The sequence below is a fragment of the Triturus cristatus genome, chromosome 8 (genome assembly GCF_964204655.1).
Source record: "Triturus cristatus chromosome 8, aTriCri1.1, whole genome shotgun sequence".
Classification (NCBI taxonomy): domain Eukaryota; kingdom Metazoa; phylum Chordata; class Amphibia; order Caudata; family Salamandridae; genus Triturus; species Triturus cristatus.
In genome coordinates this window covers 295,405,920-295,430,852 of record NC_140591.1, presented here as the reverse complement: position 1 = coordinate 295,430,852, position 24,933 = coordinate 295,405,920, and the positions used below count along the sequence as shown (strand labels likewise).

The window sequence follows — 24,933 nt, the reverse complement described above, 5'->3', positions numbered from 1 at the left end:
CAGTGGTTGAACTTGGCCTCCACCTACAAGGTGGCCCAGGTACACAACCTTACTCTGCCCTATCTGGCACTTAGTAGCCTTGATAGTGAGGCCTGCCTTTTGCAGAGCCTCAAGTACCTTCTTCAGGTGGATCAGGTGATCCTCCCAGGTGGAGCTAAAGACAGCAATGTCATCAAGATATGCTGCGCAAAAGTCATCCAACCCAGTAAGGACTTGATTCACCAACCTTTGGAAGGTGGCAGGTGCATTCTTCAGACCAAAGGGCATCACCAAAAATTGGTAGTGTCCTTCTGGGGTTGAAAATGCTGTTTTGGCCTTAGACTCCTCAGCTAACCTGATTTGCCAATAGCCAGCTGTCAAATCAAATGTGCTCAAAAACTTAGCAGAAGCCAGTTTATCTATGAGCTCATCTGCCCTTGGAATAGGATGTGCGTCTGTCCTAGTGACAGCATGGAGTCCTCTGTAATCCACACAGAACCTCATCTCTCTCTTGCCATCTTTGGTGTGAGGTTTGGGGACCAGAACCACTGGGCTAGCCCAGGGGCTCTCTGAGGGCTCAATGACACCCAGTTCCAGCATCTTTTGTACCTCAGTCTTTATACAGTCCCTGACATGGTCAGGTTGTCTGTAAAGTTTGTTCTTCACAGGAAGACTGTCACCGGTGTCCACCACATGGGTACACCAATCAGTTTGACTAGGTATCAGTGAGAACATATGCTGAAATGATTGTAGAACTTGTCTACATTCAATTTGCTGATGCTCAGTGAGGTTGCCTCCAAGGGTCACTCCTTCAACTGAACCATCTTCAGGGTTCTGAGACAACAGGTCTGGGAGAGGGTCACTCTCTTCCTCCTGTCCCTCGTCTGTAGCCATGAGCAAGCCCATGTCTGCCCTGTCAACATATGCTTTTAACCTGTTAACATGGAGTACCCGGTGGGGACTCCTGGGAGTGCCTAGGTCCACCAAGTAGGTAACCTCTCCCTTCTTTTCCAGGATTGTATGGGGTCCAGACCATTTGTCTTGGAGTGCTGCTGGGGCCACTGGCTCCAACACCCATACCTTCTGTCCTGGCTGAAACTCAACCAAGACAGCCTTTTGGTCATGCCAAGCTTTCTGTAAGGCCTGGCTTGCCTCAAGGTTTTTAGATGCCTTCTCCATGTACTCAGCCATCCGGGAGCGGAGACCAAGTACATAGTCCACTATGTCTTGCTTAGGCTTTTTGAGAGGTAACTCCCATCCTTCCCTCACCAGACATAGGGGGCCTCTTAAAGGGTGCCCAAATAACAATTCAAAGGGGCTGTAGCCAACTCCTTTTTGTGGGACCTCTCTGTAAGCAAACAGAAGGCAGGGTAGAAGGATGTCCCATCTTCGCCTGAGCTTTTCAGGTAATCCTTTGATCATACCCTTTAGGGTCTTGTTGAATCTCTCAACAAGCCCATTGCATTGTGGGTGATAAGGAGTGGTGAACTTGTAGTTGACACCACATTCCTTCCACATAGCTGTCAAGTATCCTGACATGAAGTTGGTACCTCAGTCAGAAACTACCTCCTTAGGAAACCCCACTCTGGAGAAGACTCCCAGTAAGGCCCTGGCCACAACAGGAGCTGTTGTGGTCCTAAGGGGAATTGCCTCTGGATACCTGGTGGCATGATCCACTACCACCAGCATAAATCTGTGCCCAGATGCAGTGGGGGGATCCATGGGACCCACTATATCTATCCCCACTCTTTCAAAGGGAACCCCCACCACAGGTAGTGGTATTAGGAGGGCCTTTGTTGTGCCACCTGATTTGCCACTGGCTTGGCAGGTCACACAGGAGCGACAAAACTCCTTGGTATCTTCATTCATGTGAGGCCAGTGAAAGTGAGGGACAAGCCTGTCCCAAGTCTTGTTCTGGCCTAAGTGTCCTGCTAGAGGAATATCATGGGCCAAGGTAAGAAGGAAGCCCCTAAATTGCAGAGGTATAACCAACCTCCTGGTTGCACCAGGTTTTGGGTCTCTAGCCTCTGAATAAAGGAGTCCATCATCCCAATACACTTTATGGGTACCTTGAGCATTCCCAGCAGCCTCAGCAGCAGCCAGCTGTCTGAGGGGTTCAAGAGATGGACAGGATAACTGAGCCTGCCCCAAGTCAGCCCTAGAGGGTTCCCCTGTCCCCAGAAACTCAACCTGGTCAGGTTCAAGCTCTTCAGGGACAGTTCCCTCAAAGTTCTCGAGATCATCCTCCTGGGAAGACTGATCATCACTTGGAGGCAGGGGGGAAGGCGCAGCCTTAACCCTCCTGTTCTTCTTCTTGGAAGGTGCTTGGTCCATTGTTCTGGGATCCAAGACCTGAGGTTCAGTAAGGCACTTTTTGGCCTGTGACCTGGTCACAGCAAGGACATGTGGTGATATACCTAACATCTCTGCATGTGTCCTGTACTCCACTTCTGACCATAGAGAACTCTCTAGGTTATTGCCCAACACACATTCTACTGGGAGGTCTGCACTAACCACAACCCTTTTGAGGCCAGTTACCCCTCCGCACGAGAAGTTAACAATAGCCACACTATGGGAAGTAGTGGTATCGCTGGCATTGGTCACCAGGTAATTCTCACCTGGTATGTACTGTCCAGGATCCACAAAGCCTGGTGTCACCATAGTGCCACTGGCACATGTGTCCCTGTAGGCTTGAGCCACTTTTGTATTTATCAATGGAGTCTGTCTGTACTTGCCCAGATTACTGGGGCTCACAGTCAGGGTCAAATCCATGTCCCCATCACAGATCAAGACTGCCTGTGTAAGGGTTCTGTCTAGGTCAGAATCTCCTTCAGTTCCCATAGTGATTCCCACTATACCCTTTGTCTGGGGACCAACACTGCTAACAGTACTACTGGGAGCAGGTGCCTTAGGGGCAACAGTGTTGGGGGCTCCACCCTTCTTACAATCACTAGTCCAGTGAGTTGTATTCTTGCAAGACTTGCACCAGGGTTTCTTTGGACCTTCTTTCTTCTTTCCTTTGGATTGTTGGGACCCACCCTCATTAGTACTAGTTTGGGGCCCTGTTGAAGACTTCTGGTCTTTGGATTTCTGGTCATTACCCTTTTGGTCTGTTTTCTTCTGATCACCCCCTTGGCCCTGGTTCTGGTTCTTTTGCTTAACCCTGGTTCTGACCCATTTGTCTGCCTTCTTTCCCAATTCTTGGGGAGAGGTCAGATCTGAGTCAACCAAGTGTTGATGCAGTTGCTGGTTTTGACAGTTATTTAAAATCTGTTCTCTCATCATCAAATTGTACAATCCTGTATAATCTGAAACCTTACTTCCCAGCAACCAACCCTCCAAAGCCTTAGTGGCACATTCAATATATTCAGACCAGTCCTGAGTCTGTGCCTTCTGGGTATCTCTGAACATTAACCTGTACTGTTCAGTGGTTAAGCCTAACCCATCAACCAGGACACTCTTCAGGGCTCTGTAGTTTCTGACATCCTCCTCCCTAACAGTGAGGAGTCTATCTCTGCCTCTTCCTTCAAAGGAGAGCCATAAGATTGCTGCCCACTGGTCCTCAGGAACCTGCTGCACTTTGCAGGCTCTCTCAAGAGCAGTCATCCACTTGTGGATATCATCCCCACTTTTGTAGGGGGGCACAACCTTGGACAGGTTCCTATTATCAAAGACCCTATCTTTGTCCCTCGGGACAATGCTGCCACCAGTGGGTGTAGACCCACTCTCTCTAGGTTGCCTAGCCTTGTTCAGTTTCTCTTCCATCAGGGCTACTTCTAGCTCCTGTTTCCTGATCCTCAGCTGAGCTTCCTGCATTCTGGCCTCATGCTCCCTCCTCTGAGGGCTGGTCATCCTTCTTGTGGACTGACCCTGAGAGCCTCTAGAGGCATGAGAGGCATTAGAGTCACCTGAGTGATTCCTCTGTCTCCCAAACCCCTGGTTAAGTCCACTGGGGAAACTCGATGGGGGGGATCCCATTGTCATTCCCAAATAGTCTTAAGTTAGCTGGGCCAAGTATAACACCTGGCACTGGGCTATTTCTCCCATCAGAATCACTACTACTATCAGACTCATCCCCCTTGTTATTCTCGTCCCTATGCTGATCCTCATGATCTGTAGTCTGATTCTCATCTAAGGGGTGACTATTAGAAAGGGGTACTTCAGTAGCATCTTCAGAAGGAGGGCCTCCTGTTCCAGTCCCTGATGGGTCTAACTGGGAGGCTTTCTTGAGAGCTCTCTGATCTTCATCAGTTTGCAAGAGTTCTCTGAGTTCAGCAGAGGTAGGGTTCCTGGGCTGTTTAAGGCCCCTGGAATTAGCCAACTGCCTGAGCTCATTCTGGTTTAGGGTAGCAAAGATGGATGGTGCCCTCTGGGGGTCACTCTCGACAGAGATGGGTACCTTGGTCCCCTCTGCCCCAGCCATTGCTCTTAAGTGTGGGTGAATGTGTTGCAACTACCTACACTTGGGTTTTCCTACTAAACCTATCTAGTAGTTGTAGTCAGGGTGTGCTACTCCCGTTGCTCTACAACAACTAAGTTTAGTAGAACTTAAGTATATAACTAACTTGTTTTATATGTACCTACAGGTACCTGTATGATCTTTCAATTGGTAATAAAGAGATTACAGAGGTAAAACAACAGCAAGCTCAAATCCCAACCGCTGCTCACCAATGTGAGAAGTTGGCCTGGTATATGATGTTCACTAATTAAAGTGACCACCTTGTACCATGTCAAGCAACCCTTATGGTGTGGTTGTAAGTCAACCTTTTCAGACCAGCTGCCCTAGTGGTAGCGTAGGCTAAGCAGTCTTTGAGGCTAAACCCGTTTAGGCATGTGAAGCAAGCTGTTTTACCATATGCAACCCCCTTTTATACCAATGAAAGGACACCACACAGATATATATTCAAAATATATATGTATTTATTACTCAAAGTATCCCCTAGACTCTTTATGAGCACAGGAGCACAAATCGTTAAACAAGAAAGTATCACAATATACGAAAGTTGCACTTTATATGGATAGGCCCTGGTGGCCGCTCAAACCATATACTAAAATAGTGGTATAAGTACCACGAACAGGAAAGGGAGAAGGCCTAGGGCCTCTAGAATCGCTGGGCCTACAAGGAGCTAACTTTAGTTAGTGACCAGGAGGTCCACGGGTCGCGTGTGCAGTGAGGAAAGTTACACGCGGGCTCCCATAGGTTTTCAATGGGTGCGTAAATGTTCAAAAGTTACTGCTAGAAGGGTCTTCTGGTTGGACTACGAATTCAAGACTTCAAACCTAGACATTAGGGATGTTACTCTACACTTGTGCACCGGAGTGCCAGCTTTACCTCACCCACAGGAAGCGGGTGCATAGGGCTCGAAGTGCGTCGGGTTTCGTCTATCTGTTCAATGGAGCCTGACGACAAAGATGCTGCAGGCGGTCGGTCCAGAAGAGATGCGGTGGATCCAAGGATGGATCGGAAGTGTAGAAGACCTGTAAGCAGAGGGGACAGTGTTCACAGTCACTAGCCAGTGACCGGCGTGGCACCAGGTAGGTACCAGGCAATGTCGGGTGCAAACAGGTGAAGAGGTGTAGCTTGTCTCCGCAGCCACGTGGTCCCTGAAGGTCGACGACGTCCAGGAGTCGGTTCACGAGCTGTCCCACGCAGGCTCTCGCTGTCGGCGGTGTTGGCGACTCAGAAGAAGCAAACAAGCCTTGGCAAAAGCAGGTGTGGCAGGAATCGAAGAAAGCTGTTAGCTCTGACCAGCAAGGTCAGAGGGGCTGCTCCTTTGGAGGGAAGCAGGGGCCAGTCTGGAGCAACCAGACCAGCATTGTAGTTTTTCAAGATGGTCGCCAAGATAGCCACTAGTCAACGGACCAGTAACCGGTTAGGCGCGTCGAGTCGCGAAGTGCAGAGGGGCCCCACGCAGATCGTGGAGATGCTGGAGGGCTCACCTTTGGTGCAGATGCTGCTCGGATGTTGGGCTTCTCAGGACCCAAAGCACAACTCGGAGGGAGCCTCTGTTGTCACGCTTGCAGCTTGTCGAGTGTCTTCCAAGATGGCTGGCTCCACGTGTCTCGGTGCCTCCACGGGTTCCTTCTTTGCAGGGACTGTGGATCGGGCGGTGAGAGGTCTGGAGGTCCAGTTCTTGTCGGTCTCTGGGCTCGGGCTCCGGCGGGAGGCGGCGGCAAAGCAGACGTCGATTCGCTGGTTGGTGCTTGCGTTAGCAAGATGGTCACTCCCTGACCATAGGGGAGATTTCCTTCAGTCTTCTGTGCAGCAGAACGTCGAAGTTCCCGTCTTCTTCCTAGTGTTAAGTTGATTCCAGGATGTCTAAAGTCTTTGGACACAGCTCCTACCTTTAAGCGGATTCTAGGGGCCGGACTACCTGCTAGGTCCCTCCCTAAGGGTGGGACCAGGAAGGGGGATGGTTAAACCCCCAATCCTTTGTCCAGCTCGCCCCAGGTCTGGGGCTGGTGTGCCCCAGGACCGGTTTGAACTGGCATATGCACCGAGGCCCCTTGTGAGCCTCAGGCATGTCTGATTCCTTTCAAGCTCTACCTGACCAATACACAAAATCCTGCCTGGGGTGGTGCTCGCACCTCCCCTGGCAGGAAACCCTTTGTCCACGTCTCCCAAGTTAGAAGGACTCCCAGCAGCAGGAGGGCAGACTTGTGTCTGTGGTGGCAGCGTCCACTTTGTGGACCTGAGGCTATGTCTGATTTTACCCGGGTTTCAGGTTCTCTACATGTCGTGTCCCTCTAGGAGGGTGGAATGCTAACCCCGTCGCCAGAATTGGCGAGGGGTTAGTATTCCAATTCGTATGACACCTTACTCGACATGTTTTGATAAAGCCAAACCAAAGATAGCATTTAACCGCGAGGTTCATAATGCACTTAAGAGTATATGGTATGGCGATATCTGGAAACGGTAGAAGGAAGTTGTTCCGACTACTGCAGACAGGCTCAGCTCATGCCAGAGCACCATCTCACATGAAACCAAGCACTCTGCCTTCAGGATTGTTAAGGCCTGCCATAGGAGTGACTTATAGGTTAACATGTGTCCCATATAAGGTTAGGTATAGGCATACTACACCTAAGTAAGAGGTGGATACACCAACTTACCCCAGCTGAGTGATCAGCCAGTTGTGTTGAATTGCTAGGCCAGGCCACGGGTGGCACAATACATGCTTCAGCCCCTGGTAGGCCTTAGATACACCAACGCCCTGGGTACCTAGTGTAAACTGTTACAGGGGGCTCACAGGGTGATCCAGTTCCAATGGGTTATGCACCTAAAGTGCATGTTGTCAATTTAGCAGAGAGAACAGCAGGCTGGGGGTCTGATTAGCAGGCCCACAGCCTCAATATGTCAAAAACCAGTGAATCAAAAACAAAAATTTGGGGTGACCATAGGATAGCAGACCCTACTCTCCTACACTGACAGTAGTCTGTAAGGATGTTTGAGGTAGTGTCCTCCTTCACCCTGGATGACTGTAGTCTGCCAAACCTTAAATCTGGCCCTAGGTTTGGTGCGTGCCTACATTTTTGCCATTATAAGGGAAGTGTGAATATAGATGAGGTTAGGTGTAAATGTGCAAGTGATTATGGAGAATAAAAGAATACTATTTCTGCTTCTCATCCAACCTAATTAATTAATTTATTCCATTATAAAAAATATTTATCCATGTTTTTTGATATGGTAGGATCTGGGACTCACAATTTGTTTTAGCTTTGGTTGATCAGATCCAGTACGTCGAGTCTATGAAGTTGATCGTTCAAGTTTTTCTAATGGTTTTAAATAACCATAACGTTTACATTAATTAAACTCCTACGTTATCATGAGTAAATATTTCATTGTTAAGACTGTGATGTATATATAAAAAAAGTAAAATGTTTTTACGTCTTGCAGTAGGAGAATATCTGCTGTGTTCTCAGAGAATAAGGTTATAACAAAAAGAATGATTGCCACAATGAATGAGATGTTTGGCTGGTAGAGAAAAACTGCATTTGATGGATATACATTTTTAAACAAGATTGAGATCTTTCCTTGCCTCTGAGTGTCTGCAAAAGCTGTTAACCATCACTGACCTGTCCCATGCCAAAGCCACCTGCAGATGTTTTTCCAAAGAGACCAGAATAAATTTCAGGAACTGCACCACCAATTTGGGTCATCTGAAATAGAGAAGAAGACTAAATTGTAACGAAAATGGATTGTATCCCCAGAGTAACATTGATACGAAGGGGGCACCTGTGTGCAAGAAGATTAGAAAACAGATTTGATGTGAGCTTTGTGACTTAAACCTGCTAGAATAATACTGTCCTGCAGAGTACTCACCAATAACTCCAAGTGCAGGAGAGTCAGAGCAGGCCAAAGCAAGCAGGGGAGCCCACTGAAGCCAAAGAAAACCCTCAAGAGGACCCACAGGCCGAAGGCACAGGATTAGCAAGAAGACCTCGAGTAGCTCACCAAGGATGCAGGCCCACGGTGCAGAGGTTGTGGTGACAATTAAGATCTTGGTAGCAAGAGATGATGGAGACTGGAGCTTCTTCGAGCCCGAAGATCTCTGGAGAAGAGAGTCAACAAGCCTTGATAACGGCAATTTGAGGCGGTGCGCATGGGTACTGCTCCAGCAGTTGTGACGAGGGATACTGGCTTCTAACTTTCTGTGAAGACAGTGAACGCCTCAAGGGAGTTGCAGAACCACCACCTGTGTTGCTGAACCTTTGGAGTCTGGGAGCTCAGGAGCAGCAGACCGATCAGCTTTGTTGCAGTGCCTGCAGATGCAGGGGAGGGACTCCTTCACTCCAATGGAGATTCCGTCAGGTGTCTTTGATGCCCACAGGCCTGGAGAAGAACCTGGATGGAGCACAGACACAGACAACGCGGAAGACTGGCAGGACGATGAGATCAGGAGCAGCAGGAGTCTCCCAGATGCAGTCTCGGTTCCCAAAGCGAAGTCCAAATTGTCCAGATGGTTGAAGATGAAGTTGTTTCAGATCCTAATCTTGTCCCAGGACGAACTTGAAGAGCCACCCACAGGTAAGCCATTAAGTACCCAAAGGAAAGGGTTAGGACGATTCAGGGGTCCCTCCCAGAGGAGGGGCTGGACAGAGGGGAGGATACTCCGATGTTCTTTGCCCAGTTTCATGCCAGAGTGGGAGCCAACGACTCCCTGAACTGGTTTCAACTGAAGTATGCAAGGAGGGCACTAAATGTGTCCTTTAAAGCAGTCTGGTGGCTCTGGCAAGCGCCCCCACCCCAGCCCAATACACTAAGTCCTGTCTGGGTGGTGGTCACACCTTCCTGTGACAGGAAACCTATTGTCCTACCTTCCCCTGCTCGATCAAGGCTCAGCAGCAGGAGGGCAGAACCATGTCGGTGGTCGGCAGTAGCACTAGCTTGCTGTTACACTCTGAAAGGCTGGTACTGGGAATACAGGGGGGCTCGCTAGGGGAATCCCCCAGGCAATGTTCCCTCTAATTTCTTTCCTCTGTGTGCGGTGGTGTAGGGTCTCTGTGTGCTGCAGCCATGGCTATGTGCCCCAGGAACCAGACTGCGCGTGTGTGCAGCGCCAAATATCACTCCAAACTTTTGCTTAAAAGACCAATCACCCCGCAGCCCAGCTCTGTTAATAAGAGAAATTGTATTCCTCTGTCATTTCCTATACATTGAATTACACACTATGATTCAGTGTCTCTGTGTAATGTGTATGCAATGTAAAGTGCTTAACACCTTACACTGGTATGAGTGGTGCTATTACACAAAATAAATATGAAAGAGAGAGGGGTTATGGAGACTTGAGGGACACTGTTAAAGGTTGGTAATGAGAGTATCCGTGGCAGAGGTAGTAATTTGGGTGCCAACAAACATTGTCACACCAGGCGCCACCGGCAATAAAGCCGGCCCTGTTCAAATGGCACTAATAATTATAGTGAAATTATGAAAATGTCCCACATTGCAATTTGAAAGCTTGGCAGCTATGTTGCTGCATTTCTTTTCTTAATAGGGTTGGGCTGTAGGGTGATTGTATGCATTTGTTAAGGTTTTCGTGTTAATTGCAACTCATGATGGGTGCTGCGATTAACATGAAAACATTAACAAATGCATAGGGTCATCGCAAGGATTTTTGGGGCCCTGGGCCAAACGTATTTCTGGGACCCCTGATCAGAACAGCTTTGGATTTATGATCCAATTTCAGATTTTTCATGTCCTTTTCGGCCAGGTCACCAACATTGCAGAGGCACACTGGTTCAAATTCAAAATGTGCTTCCATCTAATATTCAGGGATAGTAATATGTGTTTTCAAAATTGTAACATAGCAGCCAGAAGAAAAATGAGAGAATACTAGTGAGAAATAGGATTAAGTGGTGGAGAAAGGGGGAGAGAGGAACAAAGGTGAAAAAAAGTCAGGGCGCAAAGACAAGAAATGGAGAAGGGGGTAATGAAGAAATTGGTAAGAGAGAGACGGAAAGAAAAAGGCAGCCAGACAGTTTTTCGAACAGGGAGGGAGAACGGAGAATGGAAAACCGATAAGAGAGAAAGCAAAGAACAGGCAGCGAGAGGGAAATGGAGACAAGAATGGGATGAGAGAGAAGGGGAAAGTGGATAAACGTGGAGCGGGACAGACATGGAGAAGTGGAGAAGTGTGGCTCAATGGTTAGAGCGGCAGACGCTGATGCAGAGGTCCGGCCCGGGACCAGGGTTCAATTCCCACCTCGGCGGGTCTTGGGCTTAATTTCCTCGGACCTGATATTTCTCGCCTCGGTGCCTAGTCTAATCATGGGTCCCACTCTGCAACTCTGGGCAATAGCTTGCTTAATCTCCACAACGGCCCCAACAGCGCAGGGGATGCCTGGCTGCACCCTGGGGGTGCCCAGGAGTGGACACTTCACAGGGAAAGCCAGGATGGGTTCCTCTGCGGTATAAGTACAGCGCCGGGACACCTCCGTTGGTAGGTAGCTGCGCGCTTTACAATTGGCAGAGTATTATATGGGGAAGAGGAAAATGAAGAGACGGAGACAACAAGAGCAGCTGGGGAGTGGAAGAAAAAAGGACAAAAGATATGTCAGAGAACACAGCGAGTGTGTATGGCAAGGCTTCATAAGTAGCGTCTGCATATCGACGTTGGGGTTCTATAAGGAGCCTTTTTCACCATCCTGTCATTTCTAAACGCTCCCTCTATGTAACCGTGCTCACTTGAACGAACTAAGAAGGATGGAAGGCTGGTTAGGCCTTGCCAAGATTTTGAATCTTGCCAAGATGCAGGTCTGAGCAGATGGCAGCTGCAAGTGTGTAAATGACTTATCCATATGTCGGGAGTATTCTCTTCACTAACACTTGCTCATTTCCTACAACACTCTCCAAACCACTTCCTGCAGACACGAGCTCGGGCTGCGGGTGCTGTGAATGGACTATTCTTGCACTGGCACGGAGTCTATCCAGAGTGACCCTGCTGCATGTAAGACCCAAAGCTTCCCGCAGCTTCTGGCTTCCACCAAGAAAGCTCCCTTGTTTGTGACATTTCCTCCTGGTAGTCTCCAAATCTCACATGTAGTGCCAGGCCTCATGTGCTAACTAGCAGATTTAGACTCTTCGTTAATCAGCACCAAAAGTGCCCTACCTCACATTCTGATGGTATGATGTTCCTAGCTGACAGTGGGTGACTTATGAAGGACACTGCGTTCAGGGCTTTAAATGGGCCGGGTCTGAGCACCAGCAGTTTTATAAAGGAGGCTGTAGTAATGGTGTATCTCTTTAAGTGGTGTTCCATGAATGGAATTCCACTATGTAATAGGAATGTTTTAGTATGAACAGTGGTTGGTGATTCATTTCTACTGGTCTTTCCCTTTAGAGCTGCATCTGTCTTGATATGCTTAGCTTTCAAGAATAAACCGGTACTTCAACTATTTAGTCTCAACCCCTTACTTTTATTTGATACCTTGCCTACGAGGTCACTACAGAGGCCTCGAAACGGGTCTCTATCGGGCTCTGTTTTGTGCCCTGGCACAGGCGGTCCTCTTTTTTTCCGGACAGCAGTGACAGCAGGCACATGGATGTGTGCTGCTCACACTGCTCACTTCTCACTAGTGGAGAAGTAGCGACATGACGTCATGCCAGGTGAGCGTTGTAGGGGAAGTGAAATCCTTCAAAGAGAGTCATTTTCTCTCTGGATTTTCCTTCTCTTTTTGAAACTCTGCGGCAGCAACAATGTCGTGGTGTCACCAGGGCTTTAAGTGGAAGCTTTTTCAATTTAATATACAAGCCATAGTTGCTGCTTATTTATCTTATGCAACTAACAACCATTGACAAAGCCAATAGTCCAACTTATTGTAGGTATTATGTTACTTTTTGTATCATACACCTGAATGCAATGACAGAAACGGCAAAATACAAGTCGGGGGGCACACTATGCCAAGCACAGACAAATTTAAAAAGTCACACACTCACCTCGCAGCTGCACTTTATTAAGAAGAGAAATTCAGCAAGTCTACAAACACAGCGTGTGCTTTACAGGCCATGTTAGTAGAGTGGCTGCATTTCTTTTCTTAATAGAGCTCAGCTGCGGGGCGATTTTGTGACCTAGCTAAAGTTTTCAGGTTAATCGCAGCACCCGTCAGGAGCTGAAATTAACAAGAAATCTTTAACAAAGTCACACAATCACCTCGCAGCCCGGCTCTGTTAAGAAGAGAAATTCAGCAAGTCTACAAACACGGTGCGTGCTTTTGTTACTAAAGCGTGGCTGTGGGCAGATTGTGTGCTTTTGTTTAAAGTTCGGCTGGGACATGTGCAGTGAACTTCCCGGAACCAGTTGCTGGAGCTCCAATGCCCGTGGAGAGGGCACCCTTAGGAACTTTGATTGCTCTGATCTTGCAGATGCGGGTAAGACTGATTTGGACCAGTCAACCCCAGGGAACTTGCTTGTCAGATAACCTTTCAGCACTGGAACACTTTTGACTTCAATACATAGTTGATGCAGGACTCTTGAGATGGACTGCTAGTGGGGCTTAGCCTGGGTGTCACCTATATCGAATGGGGAATAACCACTATCGCTAGAACGATGAGGGAGTGGGACACCGGGAACCACATAAGAAATACCAGAGCCCTGACCTCAGGGGAATGTAGAAGTTGTTTGTAAATGTTTAACTTCCCTTCGTGTCGATAGTGGTAAAAATTCTAGTTACAGGTATTTCTTTAGAATATGGCACAGAACATATTACTAACACCACATGGCTGAGAAGAAGAAACAAAACACAACCACTGACCTTAATGCTGCCAAAGCCAGCTGTGTCAAAAGCAGGAATTGCCATCTGAAAGAGAATAGAAGACCAATCTTCAGATTAGGTAGATTCCATTGCAACAGAAATTGAGATGAAAACTCTCTTGTAGCTGTGTTTTCTTTTTTAAAAACACAATTTTATAACAATTTTAGCATCATCAGCTCCGTACAATGTATAGTTTCAAAAGAAAAAAACGCCAAACTATTTACACTGTGTTACACCATTACATACTATAGTGGCATGAAACACCAAAATTCAACACAGTTTAATAACCTATAATAGGAACAGGAATCTAGAAGAAAAAGAAGGCAAACATTGCTGTTCTACAAGACAAAGAGGGAAAGGGAAGGTTTGAGGTCAGCTAGAGAACTTTACAGAAACGATCCAGTTAGATAAAAAAAATAAAACCACCTTCAGGAAATCAAATGCCTACCAAACTACCCACACCCCTTGGCCAAAAACCAACACCCACATACCAACCCAGGGCCAGATGTATCAAGGGTTTATTGTTCTCAAACCCTCAGATTTACAAACGTGAAAACCTTTTTACTAACGTACTAAGCCATTTTGAGATTTGGAAAAGCTTTTCAGAATAGCTGAATGGGTTTAGAAGCACAAGTTACTTACTTGTGTAATGATATATCTATAAGAGACATTAGTTAGTGATAGATTCCTTACCTTAGAATATCCCCAGGCATCAGACTGGATCTGGAAAGCTATTATCAGCAGTACCCCTGCACGTTGGTAGGCATCGTCGTACGGCTCCGCATACGTTGCTGGCGTCGTAGCCGCTGAGATAACGTCGTCGGAGCTACTTAGACGCGCCCACGCGCGCTGACATCAGTTCTGTGCACAACGTTTCCGCGCCAGGAGCGCAGAGCCATGCCAGAGACCGACTACTGGTGCAATAGAACTAGGGCCCTGAAAGGGATGAACTGAACCCTAGAGAACAGTTCGCAGAACGGGGAGGATGGGTGGATGGTAAGGAATCTTTCACTAACTAATGTCTCTTACAGATATATCGTTGCACAAGTTTTAAGTAACTTGTGCATCTGAAAGACACACGTTAGTGATAGATTCCTTACCTTAGAATACATACCCAAGCAATACCAATCCCCGTTATGGGTCTGCAAAGTGAGATTATACCAGAAAGTCATGGAGAACTGAACGGCCAAAGAAGCCGTCTCTCCAGACCTGACTGTCAAGGCAATAGTACTTAGTGAAAGTATGCAACGAAGCCCAAGGGGCCGCCTCACAGATGTCTTGCAGGGGAACACCGCGTCCCAATGCTGTAGTAGCTGCTGTCGCCCTGGTAGAATGGGCGCGCAGCCCAACCAGAGGTTCCTTTTTAGCCAGAGAGTAACAGGCTTTAATGCACAAGACAACTCATCGGGAGATAGTTTGCTTGTGCACAGCCCGGCCTTTCTTGACACCCACATGGCCAACAAGGAGCTGGTCATCCACCCGGAACTGTTGTGTGCGGTTAGGATAGAACGAAAGCACACGTTTTGGGTCCAGACCGTGGAGCCTCTCCTCTTCTCTTGAAGGGTGTGCGGGTGGAAAGAAAGTGGGCAGAGTGACAGTTTGCTCGAGATGAAAGGCACAGACTACTTTTGGTAGAAAGGAGGGACGTGGTCGAAGCACAACCTTGTCCGGAGAAATCGCCAGGAAAGGAGGTGTGCAGGAAAGAGCCTGGAGCTTACTCACCCGCCGAGCGGAGATGATGGCCACCAGGAAGACAGTTTTCAAAGTTAATAACCGCAAAGGACAGTTATGAAGAGGCTCAAAGGGAGCGCACATCAAGTATGTGAGAACCAGGTTCAAGTCCCATTGAAGCATCACAAAAGGATTAGAAGGTAGAAGGTGAGTAATGCCTTTATGAAATCTATTGACAACTGGGGACTTGAAAAGAGAGGGCTGATCAGGCAGCCTAAGAAAGAAGGAACAATAGGACCTCAGAAAGAGGGGCAGCAAGAGGCTCTAGAGATCTCGCTGTGCACCATGCCACAAGTTTTTTCCACCGACAGGCGTATACAGTTTTAGTGGAGGGACGCCTGGCTGCCATAATCACATTACAGACTTTGGGAAGCAAGTCAAATGGAATCAGCTGTCGCTGCTCAATCTCCACGCAAGGAGGTGGAGGTTGGACAGGCTCGGGTGAAGGACCGTTCCCTGTTGCTGCGACAGGAGATCCTCCCGAAGAGGCAGTCGGATCGGGGGATCCACGCTCATACTGAGTATCTCGGATACCAAACCCTTCGAGCCCAGTCCGGTGCCACAAGAATGACTTGGGCCCAGTTGCGTCTGATCTTCTTCAGCACTCTGGGCAGAAGTGGTATAGGTGGAAAGGCGTACAACAGATCGCAACTCCACTCGCGACGAACAGCGCCGCCTAGTGAGTGCCGCCTTGAAAACTCCAACACGCAGAACTGCTGACATTGCGCGTTCTCTTCGGTGGCGAATAGATCTAACCAAGGTTCTCCCCACTGCTGAACGAGACCTTGCACCACCTCCGAGTGAAGACGCCATTCGTGATCCAACATGCAACCGTGGCTGAGTTCGTCCGCCCTGGCGTTCAAGGTACCTTCCAGGTGTTGAACCACCAAGGAAATGCCTTGACGTTCCATCCACGTAGAGCCTCCTGACATAGGGTCCACAACCCCACCCCGCCTTGTTTGTTGCAGTACTACATGCCGGTGGTTTTGTCTGTGAACACCTGCACTACTCTCCCCTTGACAGAGGGAAGGAATGCTTTCAGTGCAAGTAGGATCGCCCTGAGCTCCAAAAGATTGATATGGAGCTTGGACTCCGCCGGAGACCAGAGGCCTCTGATCTCCGCCTCTCCCATGTGGCCGCCCCATTTCAGGAGGGACGCGTCCTTCACTACTGTGTGCTCCGGTTGGGGAAGGGAGAGGGATCTGCCGCTGACCCAATGCTGGTTCGTGAGCCACCACTGCAAGTCCTGTGCAGTGCCGTCCGAGATCTGGACGTAGTTCCCCCGATGATGCGTCCACTGGAACTTCAGGTCCCACTGCAGAGCCTGCATATGCCATCTGGCACAATCGATTAGCAGGAGGCAGGAGGCCGTGAGGCCCAGCAACCTCAGGGTCATCCTGACCGAAACCCAGGACCAGGGCCTAAAGATCGGAATTATAGCCCGAATGTCCCGGACTCGCTGTTCGGGAGGATAAACCCGAAACTGCGCTGTATCCAGAACCACTCAGATGAAAAGGAGCTTATGAGAGGGAACAGGTGCGACTTCAGCACGTTGATGGAAAACCTCAGCAAATGCAGAAGGTCGACCGTAGTCTGGAGGTGGGAGACGACTGCCTGGGGCAAGCCCACCTTCAACAGCCAGTCGTCGAGATAGGGGGAAGACTTAAACCCCTGATCTGTGCAGATGAGCTGCGACCACCGTCATCACTTTCATGAACACCCGAGGGGCGCTGGTAAGGCCGAAAGGGAGCACGGTGAACTGAAAGTGCTTGTGACCTAAGATGAACTGTAGGTAACGTCGGTGGGCCGGCAGGATGGAGATATGAAAATAAGCATCCTGCAAGTCCAACGCTAACATCCAGTCTTGCGGGTCTACGGCAGACAAGACCTGAGCAAGCGTTAGCATCTTGAACTTCTCCTTCCGGAGGAAGCGGTTGCCGTTCCGGAAGTTTAAGATAGGCAGCAGGCCCTTGTCCTTGTTTGGAACCACAAAGTAGTGGGAGGAACAACCACGACCTACTTCTGGCGTCAGAACGCGCTCAATGGCCCCCTTGGCCAAGAGAGCCGCAACTTCCAGCTGGAGAAGTGGCAAGTGATCCCCCGACATGCGGTGGTAGTGAGGTGGCATGGCTAGAGGGGTAGACTCGAAGGGGAGGCAGTAGCCCCTTCGGACTATTTGCAGAACCCACCTGTCCGAGGTAATGGAGCGCCAGTGGGGAAGGTGATGGCAAATCCTGCCACCCACTGGCGTCTGGTGAGCCTGAAACACCGGACTAGGAAGGTTTAGAGGTGGCAGGGGAGGTGGTGGATTGACCAGCCCGCTGTCCTCGGGACCCACCACGGCGGGTCCCACGTCTGCGGCTGCGCTGAGACTGTGGCTGCGCAGGCTTGCGGGTCTGAAAGGAACATGCCTGGGCACCCCGACCCTGACCGCGAAAGGAGCGAAAAGCGGGCCCCGAGGGAGTACGTGTGGTGGCGAGACCCAAGTACTGGGCCGTAGCCCGAGAGTCCTTAAAGCGTTCCAGGGTGCTATCCGCCTTGTCACCAAAGAGGCGTGTCCCATCAAAGGGAATGTCCAACAAGGTGTTCTGGACATACCCAGAGAAGCCAGTAGTTTGGAGCCAAGCATAACCACTGAGCGTCACTGTCGTGGAAAGTGCCACAACGGATAGTAAATTTTGCAGCATCTCTCCCTTCGGTAATGGCTTGGGAGAGAACCGCCCGTGCTTCCACAGGGCACTGAGGCAGCACCTGTGCCACAGTGTCCCACACAGAATGAGAATAGCGGCCTAGCAGGCATGCAGTATTCACTGCCCGCATCCCGGAGCTGGCAGAAGTGAAAATCGTTTTCCCAAATTGCTCCAGTTTCCTAGATTCCTTGTCCGGAGGAGCCGAAGGGAACGCACTCGACGAGGCAGAAGCCTGAACAACCAGACTCTCAGGCGTCGGGTGTTGTGTGAGGAAGCTGGGATCGCCCAGCGCCGGGCGATGGCGGCATGCCACATTCTTGTCTACAGGAACTCCTGTGTTAGGTTTGTTCCAGGTGCTCAACAGGATATCGGTAAGCGCTTCATTGAAGGGCAGCAACGGCTCCGCAGAGGAGGACTGCGGCTGCAGCACCTCAGTCAGGAGATTGGTTCTAATAGATACAGAAGGGAGCTCAAGGTTAAGAGCCTCTGCCGCCCTACGCAACACCACTGAAAAAGTCCCAACCTCCTCCGTAGCCACAGAGGAAGGGGACAGAGTACCAGGGTGTGGAGAGAAATTGAGATCTACTGGACCCTCCACATTGCCTTCCCATTCAGGCTCATCCTCGCATTGAGCTGCAAGAGGGTCCTCAGACCCCTCCCAGTACTCCCCTTCATCCACCGGTTATTGAAGAGGCCGGTAAGAACGAGGTGCCCTGGGAAACTCCCCACCAAGCAATGGAATGGGGGGGTAAGATACCAGACCCGGTTCGGCGTCGTCCGGCATCGGCGGCGGCGCCGCACCCGGCGTCGAGGCCAGATCCAGACCCGGCACCAAGGCCGGAGCTGGGCCCGGCGCTGAGGCTGGAGTCGAAGCCGGAGGCGCCGCAGGGTATGGTGCTGGCGTAGCCGAGGCCAAAGGCGGCGGCACAGAGGCAGACCCTCCCAACGGATCCGCGGGACCTGAAGGCACTCCGGAGGGACCCGGCGAAGCAAACAATTGGCGCAAGGCCGACACGAAGGCCTGCACCTCGTCCGAAGTCGCGTGCGGTCCCGGAAAGGGTGGGTAGGCCGCAGGCAACAACGGAGGCTCCAACGGGGAAGTGACCGCCCGCCCCCTCCACTGCGTCCTGCGACTGGTGAGGGGTAGAGGAAGAGCGACGTTGCTTCTTCGACTTTTTAAGGCACCTACACTTACCTGTCCCTGATTCAGACGAGCGATGCTGATGGCTCTGCGAACAGTCCCTCGACCTCACGTGGGATCGGGACCTCAATTGGTGCGGAACCGATTGCCAGACCTCCAACAACTTGTGGGAACGCTCCCCCAAAGCTTTCGGCGCCATGGCCCAACAATTGGGGCACGCCTCAGGGTCATGGGCATGCCCCAAGCAAAAGAGACACACGTCATGTGGGTCCGCTACCAACATGTTTCGGCGGCAGGCCCCCGCCCTGTTTGTTGCAATACCACATGGCGGTGGTGTTGTCCGTGAACACCTGCACTACACTTCCCCGGACAGAGGGAAGGAATGCCTTCAGTGCAAGTCAGATCGCCTGCAGCTCCAGAAGGTTGATATGGAGCCGGGACTCCGCCGGAGACCAGCCGCCTCTGATCTCCGCCTCTCCCATGTGGCCTCCCAGCCCAGGAGGGACACATCCGTCACTACCGTGTGCTCCGGTAGGGGAAGGGAGAGGGATCTGCCATTGACCCAATCGCGATTCGTGAGCCACCACTGCAATTGCCGTGCAGTGCCCTCCGAGATCTGGACATGATCGGACAGGTTGCCCTGATGCTGCGCCCTCTGGAACTTCAGTTCCCACTGCAGAGCCCGCATATGCCATCTGGCATGCGGCACCAGCAGGATGCAGGAGGCCATCAGGTCCAGAAGCCGGAGGGACATCCTGACTGAAACCCGGGATAGAGGCTGAAAGAGCGGAATCATAGCCTGAATATCCCGGACTCGCTGTTCGGGAGGATAACCCCGAAACAGCGTCGAATCGAGAACCGCTCCGATGAAAGGGAGCTTCTGAGAGGGACTCAGGTGCGACTTCGGCACATTGATGGAGAACCCCAGCAGATCCAGGAGGTCGGCCGTAGTCTGGAGGTGGGAGACAACTGCCTGGGGCGAACCCGCCTTCAACAGCTAGTCGTCGAGGTAGGGGAAGACTGACATCCCTGACCTGCGCAGATGAGCCGCGACCACCGCTATCACCTTCATGAACACCCGAGAGGCGCTGGTAAGGCCGAAGGGGAGCACGGCAAACTGAAAGTGCTTGTGGCCTACCGTGAACCGAAGGTAACGCCGGTGGGCCGGCAGGACGGGAATGTGAAAATAAGTGTCCTGCAAGTCCAACGCTACCATCCAGTCTCCAGGGTCCAGGGCAGACAGGACCTGAGCTAGAGTCAGCATCTTGAACTTCTCCTTCCGGAGGAAGCGATTGACATCCCAGAGGTCCAAGATGGGGCGCAGACCCCCCTTGTCCTTCTTGGGGACCAGGAAGTAGTGGGAATAGCAACCACTCCCTACTTCCTGAGCGGGAACGGACTCGATGGCCCCATTGGCCAGGAGGGCTGTGACTTCCTGACGGAGAAGAGCCAAATGATCCCCCGACATGCAGTGGTACCGAGGTGGCATGGCTGGAGGGGAGGACAGAAAGGGGAGCGAGTAACCTTGGCAGATCATTTGCAGCACCCACTTGTCCAACGTAATCTCGCACTAGTGGTGGAGGTGAACCCTGCCACCCACTGGCGTGGGGTGCCCCCTGAAGCTCGGATTAGGAAGGTTTCGAGGCAGAAGCAGCAGGGGCGGAAGTGGACTGCCCCGCACGCTGGTTACCAGACCCGCCCCTGCGGAATCCACGTCCGCGGCCTCGCTGAGGCTGGTTCTGCACAGGCTTGCTGGAAGAGTGCGCCTGGGTACCCCTGCCCTGGCCACGAAAGGAACAAAACCCCGTTGTGGCAGGAGTTTTCGAGGAAAGACCCAAAGACTTGGCCGTGGCACGAGAGACTTTAAAGCTCTCCAGGGCACTATCAGCCTTATCACCAAAGAGGCAGGAGCCATCGAAGGGCATGTCCATGAGCGAGCTCTGAACATCCGGTGAGAAGCCAGTGGAACGCAACCAGGCATGGCGCCGCAACGCCACCGTTGTGGAAATCGCCCTGCCCAACGAATCAGCAGTGTCCAAACCACACCTGATGGCAAAATTCGCCGCATCCTTGCTGTGAAAGTTGGCCTGATTTATGATGTCACTAGTTCTAGTGTACACCTTATATCAGTCCAAACAACCCTTATGGTGATTGGTTGTAAGTCAACCTTATAGACCAGCTATCCTAGTGGTAGCATGGACAAGAGCAGTCTTAGGCTAAACTCTGAATGGCATGTGAAGCCAGCTGTGATACCATATATAATCCCTTGAATACCAAATGAAAGGACACCACAACAGATATATATATAAAATAAAGTGTATTTATTCTAGTCAAACCCTCAGCACTCTTTATGAGATTCGAGGTAAGTACAACACAGTCTTATTTAAGCATACACTAAGTCACACAGGTAAGTAATACAGTTAGGCCCTAGGGGCCACGCAAACCATATACTAAAGAAGTGGTATAAGGACCACTGTTACGGAAATAGGATAGGCCTAGGGAATCGCTGGGGCTACACTACACTAGCAACAGTTAGGAAGTGGGAGGCCCACGGGATTCAGGTGCAGAGTGGAAACACTCACGCGTAATGCGTATAGTCGATAGAAATAGTATAGTTTTGAAATAAGCAGTTTAAGGACACTTCTGAAGCAGCTAGAGAGTCGAGACTCGGAAACTAGACCCTAGGATAGTCACTACCCTTGTGAGCACCGAAGTACCCAAGTTACCTAGCCCACGGGCTGCGGGTGCATAGGTGTGAACTTGCGTCGGGTTTCGTCGAGGACTTCTATGGATGCCTGAAGGAAAGTTGCTGACAGGCAGTCAGTGAAGAGTGTCCGGTGGATCCCAAGGCTGAGATCAAGAAGAGAGGATACCTGCAAGCAGAAGGGTCAGAGTCAAGGTCACTAGCCAGTGACCACGTGGAAACTAGGAAGGAAACAGCCGATGTCGTGAAGTTTGCAGGTGAAGGGTGAAGCTTGTCGCTGCAGCCACGGGTACCTGGAGACGTCGAGGACGACCAGGAGGCGAGCTGTCCCACGAAGGCTCTTGCTGTCGGCGGCGTCGAAGTCGAACTAGGACTCACCAAGCCTTGGCAAGCGAAACCCACGAAGTACGGAGGACTTGCTTCTGGTGCAGACCAGGAAGGTCTGGGGTGCTTCTCTTTTGCAAAGAAGCGGGAGCCAGTCTGGAGGAGCCAAACCAGCAGTGAAGATTTCAAGGTGTGTCGTCACAGAGGCTGCTAGCCAACGGGCAAGCAACCGGACAGACGCGGCAAACAGGAAAATGCAGAAGGGCCCCACGCAGGACTCGTGGAGTGTGGGGGGCTGATCTTCGGTGCAGATGGTGCTGGGGGTTGGGGCTTCTCAATCCCCGGTGCACAACTTCGAGGGTACCTCAGAAGCTGCGCTGGAAGATATTCGCCACTTTTCCCAGGTAGCCGGTCCCACTTCTCTCGTCGCCTCCACGGATCTCAGCTCGGCTGTGGATGTGGATCAGGGTCAGAGAAGTCTGGAAGTCAAGGCTCTGGTCGGGCTCTGCAGTCGGTCCCTCGTAGAACTTTAGCAAAGCAAAGGGTAGTCTCTTGATGGTACCTGTTTGCACAGGGTAGCCACTCCTTGACCACAAGGGAGATTCTTCAGTCTTCTTCTTTCGTCGAATGTCGAAGGTCCAGAGTTTCTGTTCAAGTTGCAGGTTCAGGATAATCTAATCTCCTGGGGCCCAGCTACCACTCTTATACTAATCTGGGGGGCTGGGTTGCCTACTAGGTCACGCCTTATGGGTGGGACCTGGGAGGGGGGTGGTTACACCCCCTTCCCTTTGTCCAGTTTCGCGCCAGGACTGGGGCTGGAGTGCCCCAGCACCGGTTTGAACTGGACTATGCATGGGACACCTTGGGTGCCCCAGGCATGTCTCATTCCTTTCAGCCCTCCCTGCCCCAATACACTAAAGTCTGTCTGGGGAGGTGCTAGCACCTCCCCAAGCAGGAAACCTATTGTCCAAGCCTCCCTTGCCGGGATCACTCCCAGCAGCAGGAGGTCAGACTTGTGTCTGTGGCAGCAGCATCCATTTTGTGATGCTGAGGCTTTGGTTAGAGTTAAACAGCAAAGTAGGATTTTAACATGTCTCTCCCTCTAGAAAGGGGGGATAATATCCTCATCACCAGAAATGGTATGGGGGTATTATTCCAAAGTGTTAGACACCTTACACAACATGTTTTGATAAAGCCAAACCATAGTTACCATAACCGTTTAAGATTATAAGGCACTTTAAGAGTATATGGTAGGCTATATCATAGAACAGCTATAAGGACATGGTTCCGAAAGCTGCAGACAGGCTCAGCTCATGCTAGAGCACCATCTCACATGTTACCAAGCACTCTGCCTCCAGGATTGTTAAGGCCTGCCATAGGCGTGGCTGATGGGTACACATGTGTCTATTTTAAGGGTAGATATAGGTATACTATATCTAAGCAAGGGGTGATTACACGACCTTGCCCCAGCTGAGTGCCCAGCTGAGTGATCAGCCAATTGTGTCTGATTGGAAGGCCAGACCAGGGGTGGCATAATACATGCTGCAGCCCCTGGGAGGCCTAGGGTACACCTATGCCCTGGGTACCTAGGGTACACTGTACAGGGTCCAATAAGGTGATCCTTACCAATTGTGTATGTACCTAGGGTACATGGAGTCCATTTTAAAGAGAGAGCAGACAGCCTGAGACCCTGAATGGCAGGATCTCAGGCCAACTAAGTCGAAAAACCAGCTAGACACTAGGCAAAAAGTTGGGGGTAACCATAGTCAGATATCCACCTTCCTACACTTGCCCTCCGCAATTGCTTGGGAAAGGACAGCCTGGACTTCCTCAGAGCACTGAGGCAGAACCTCCGCCACCGAATCCCACACTGCGTGGGAGTAACGGCCCAACAAGCAGGCGGTCTTAACCGACCTCAACCCCAAACTGGCTAAGGAGAACAACCTCTTGCCATATTGGTCCAGCCTCTTAGAGTCCTTATCCGGCGGAGCTGAGGGAAAGGCACTCTGCGATGTCGATGCCTGAATGACCAAGCTCTCAGGCGTGGGGTGGGTGGTCAAGAAGGCGGGATCACCTGGCGCCAGGCGATGACGCCTAGCGACGTTCTTATCCACCTGCGCCCCCGAGGCTGGCCGCAACCAAGTATCCAAGAGGACTTCGGCAAGGGCCTCCTTGAAAGGGAGCAGCGGCTCTGCTGACGCCGACGCCGTCTGGAGCACCTCCGTAAGGAGGTTGGGTCTTAAAGGCCACCGTAGGGAGGTTGAGGTGGAGAGTCTCCGCTGCTCGACGCAGCACTATAGTATAGGAGGCGCCCTCCTCCATAGTAGGCGGAGGCGAGGCAAACCCCGGGTCAGAAGACACATCAAGTTCACCCGTGTTTTGAAGGTCATCCACCCAATCCTGCTCGGAGTCACACTGCCGCGCAAGGGGGTCCTCGGAGCCATCCCAGTCCCAATCCGGCTCCGGGGTAGAAGGAGCCGGTCGCGGCGGCATGACCAGAGCCGGAGAGGGGCCTAGCGGCACCGGGAGCGGCGCCGGCCGGGGCCGAACCGGAGCCCCATCCCAATGAGGATCCTAGGTCGGAACGAAATGGTCCGAGAACCGAGGTAGGGGCAGGAAAAACGGCACCCAGTGTGGCGCCAGTGGCGGAGCCATGGGCGGCGCCGGAGCCAAGGGCAGCGTCAGAGCCGGAGCCGCAGGCGCTGGATCCAGGGGCTCTGGGGCTGAAACCGGAGGCGGTGCCGCCGGGTCAACAGGATCTGGACACGGGGTCACGGGGCCCGCAGGCACACCGGTGGGAGCCCGAGGCCTAGATAGGCATCCAAGGCTGCAAAAAACTCTTGCCGTTATGCGGGAGTCGCCGACGGACCCAGGTATAGCGGGTAGGCTGCGGGACTCCCAGGCTCCAGAGGAGCCACAGGGGCGGAGCCCCTGTCCCCCGCGTCCACCTCTGGGGAGCGAAGGGGGGACGTCGGAGAGCGAACACGCTTCTTCGACTTCTTATGGTGTCGCTTTCCGGAATCCGAAGGTGAAGACTTAGAGTCCGAAGAGCGACGGCTCCGGTCGCGTGAGCGGTCCCGCGAACGGCCCCTAGACCCAGAGCGGCGGTGAGAGGA

General features: G+C 51.4%; 1 protein-coding gene across 8 annotated transcripts in view; it reads right to left on the bottom strand.

Annotated features, from left to right (window-relative positions):
* PARP4 (poly(ADP-ribose) polymerase family member 4) overlaps positions 1 to 24,933 on the bottom strand; it is a 2,159,601-nt gene that overhangs the window by 420,437 nt on the left and 1,714,231 nt on the right. For all 8 annotated transcript variants that reach the window (XM_085621544.1, XM_085621545.1, XM_085621546.1 and 5 more), the window contains 2 exons: positions 13,228 to 13,272; positions 8,053 to 8,136 (listed from right to left, as the gene is read on the bottom strand). In XM_085621544.1, the coding sequence (XP_085477670.1) occupies positions 8,053 to 8,136; positions 13,228 to 13,272 (129 nt within the window). The remainder of the gene's footprint in view (positions 1 to 8,052; positions 8,137 to 13,227; positions 13,273 to 24,933) is intronic.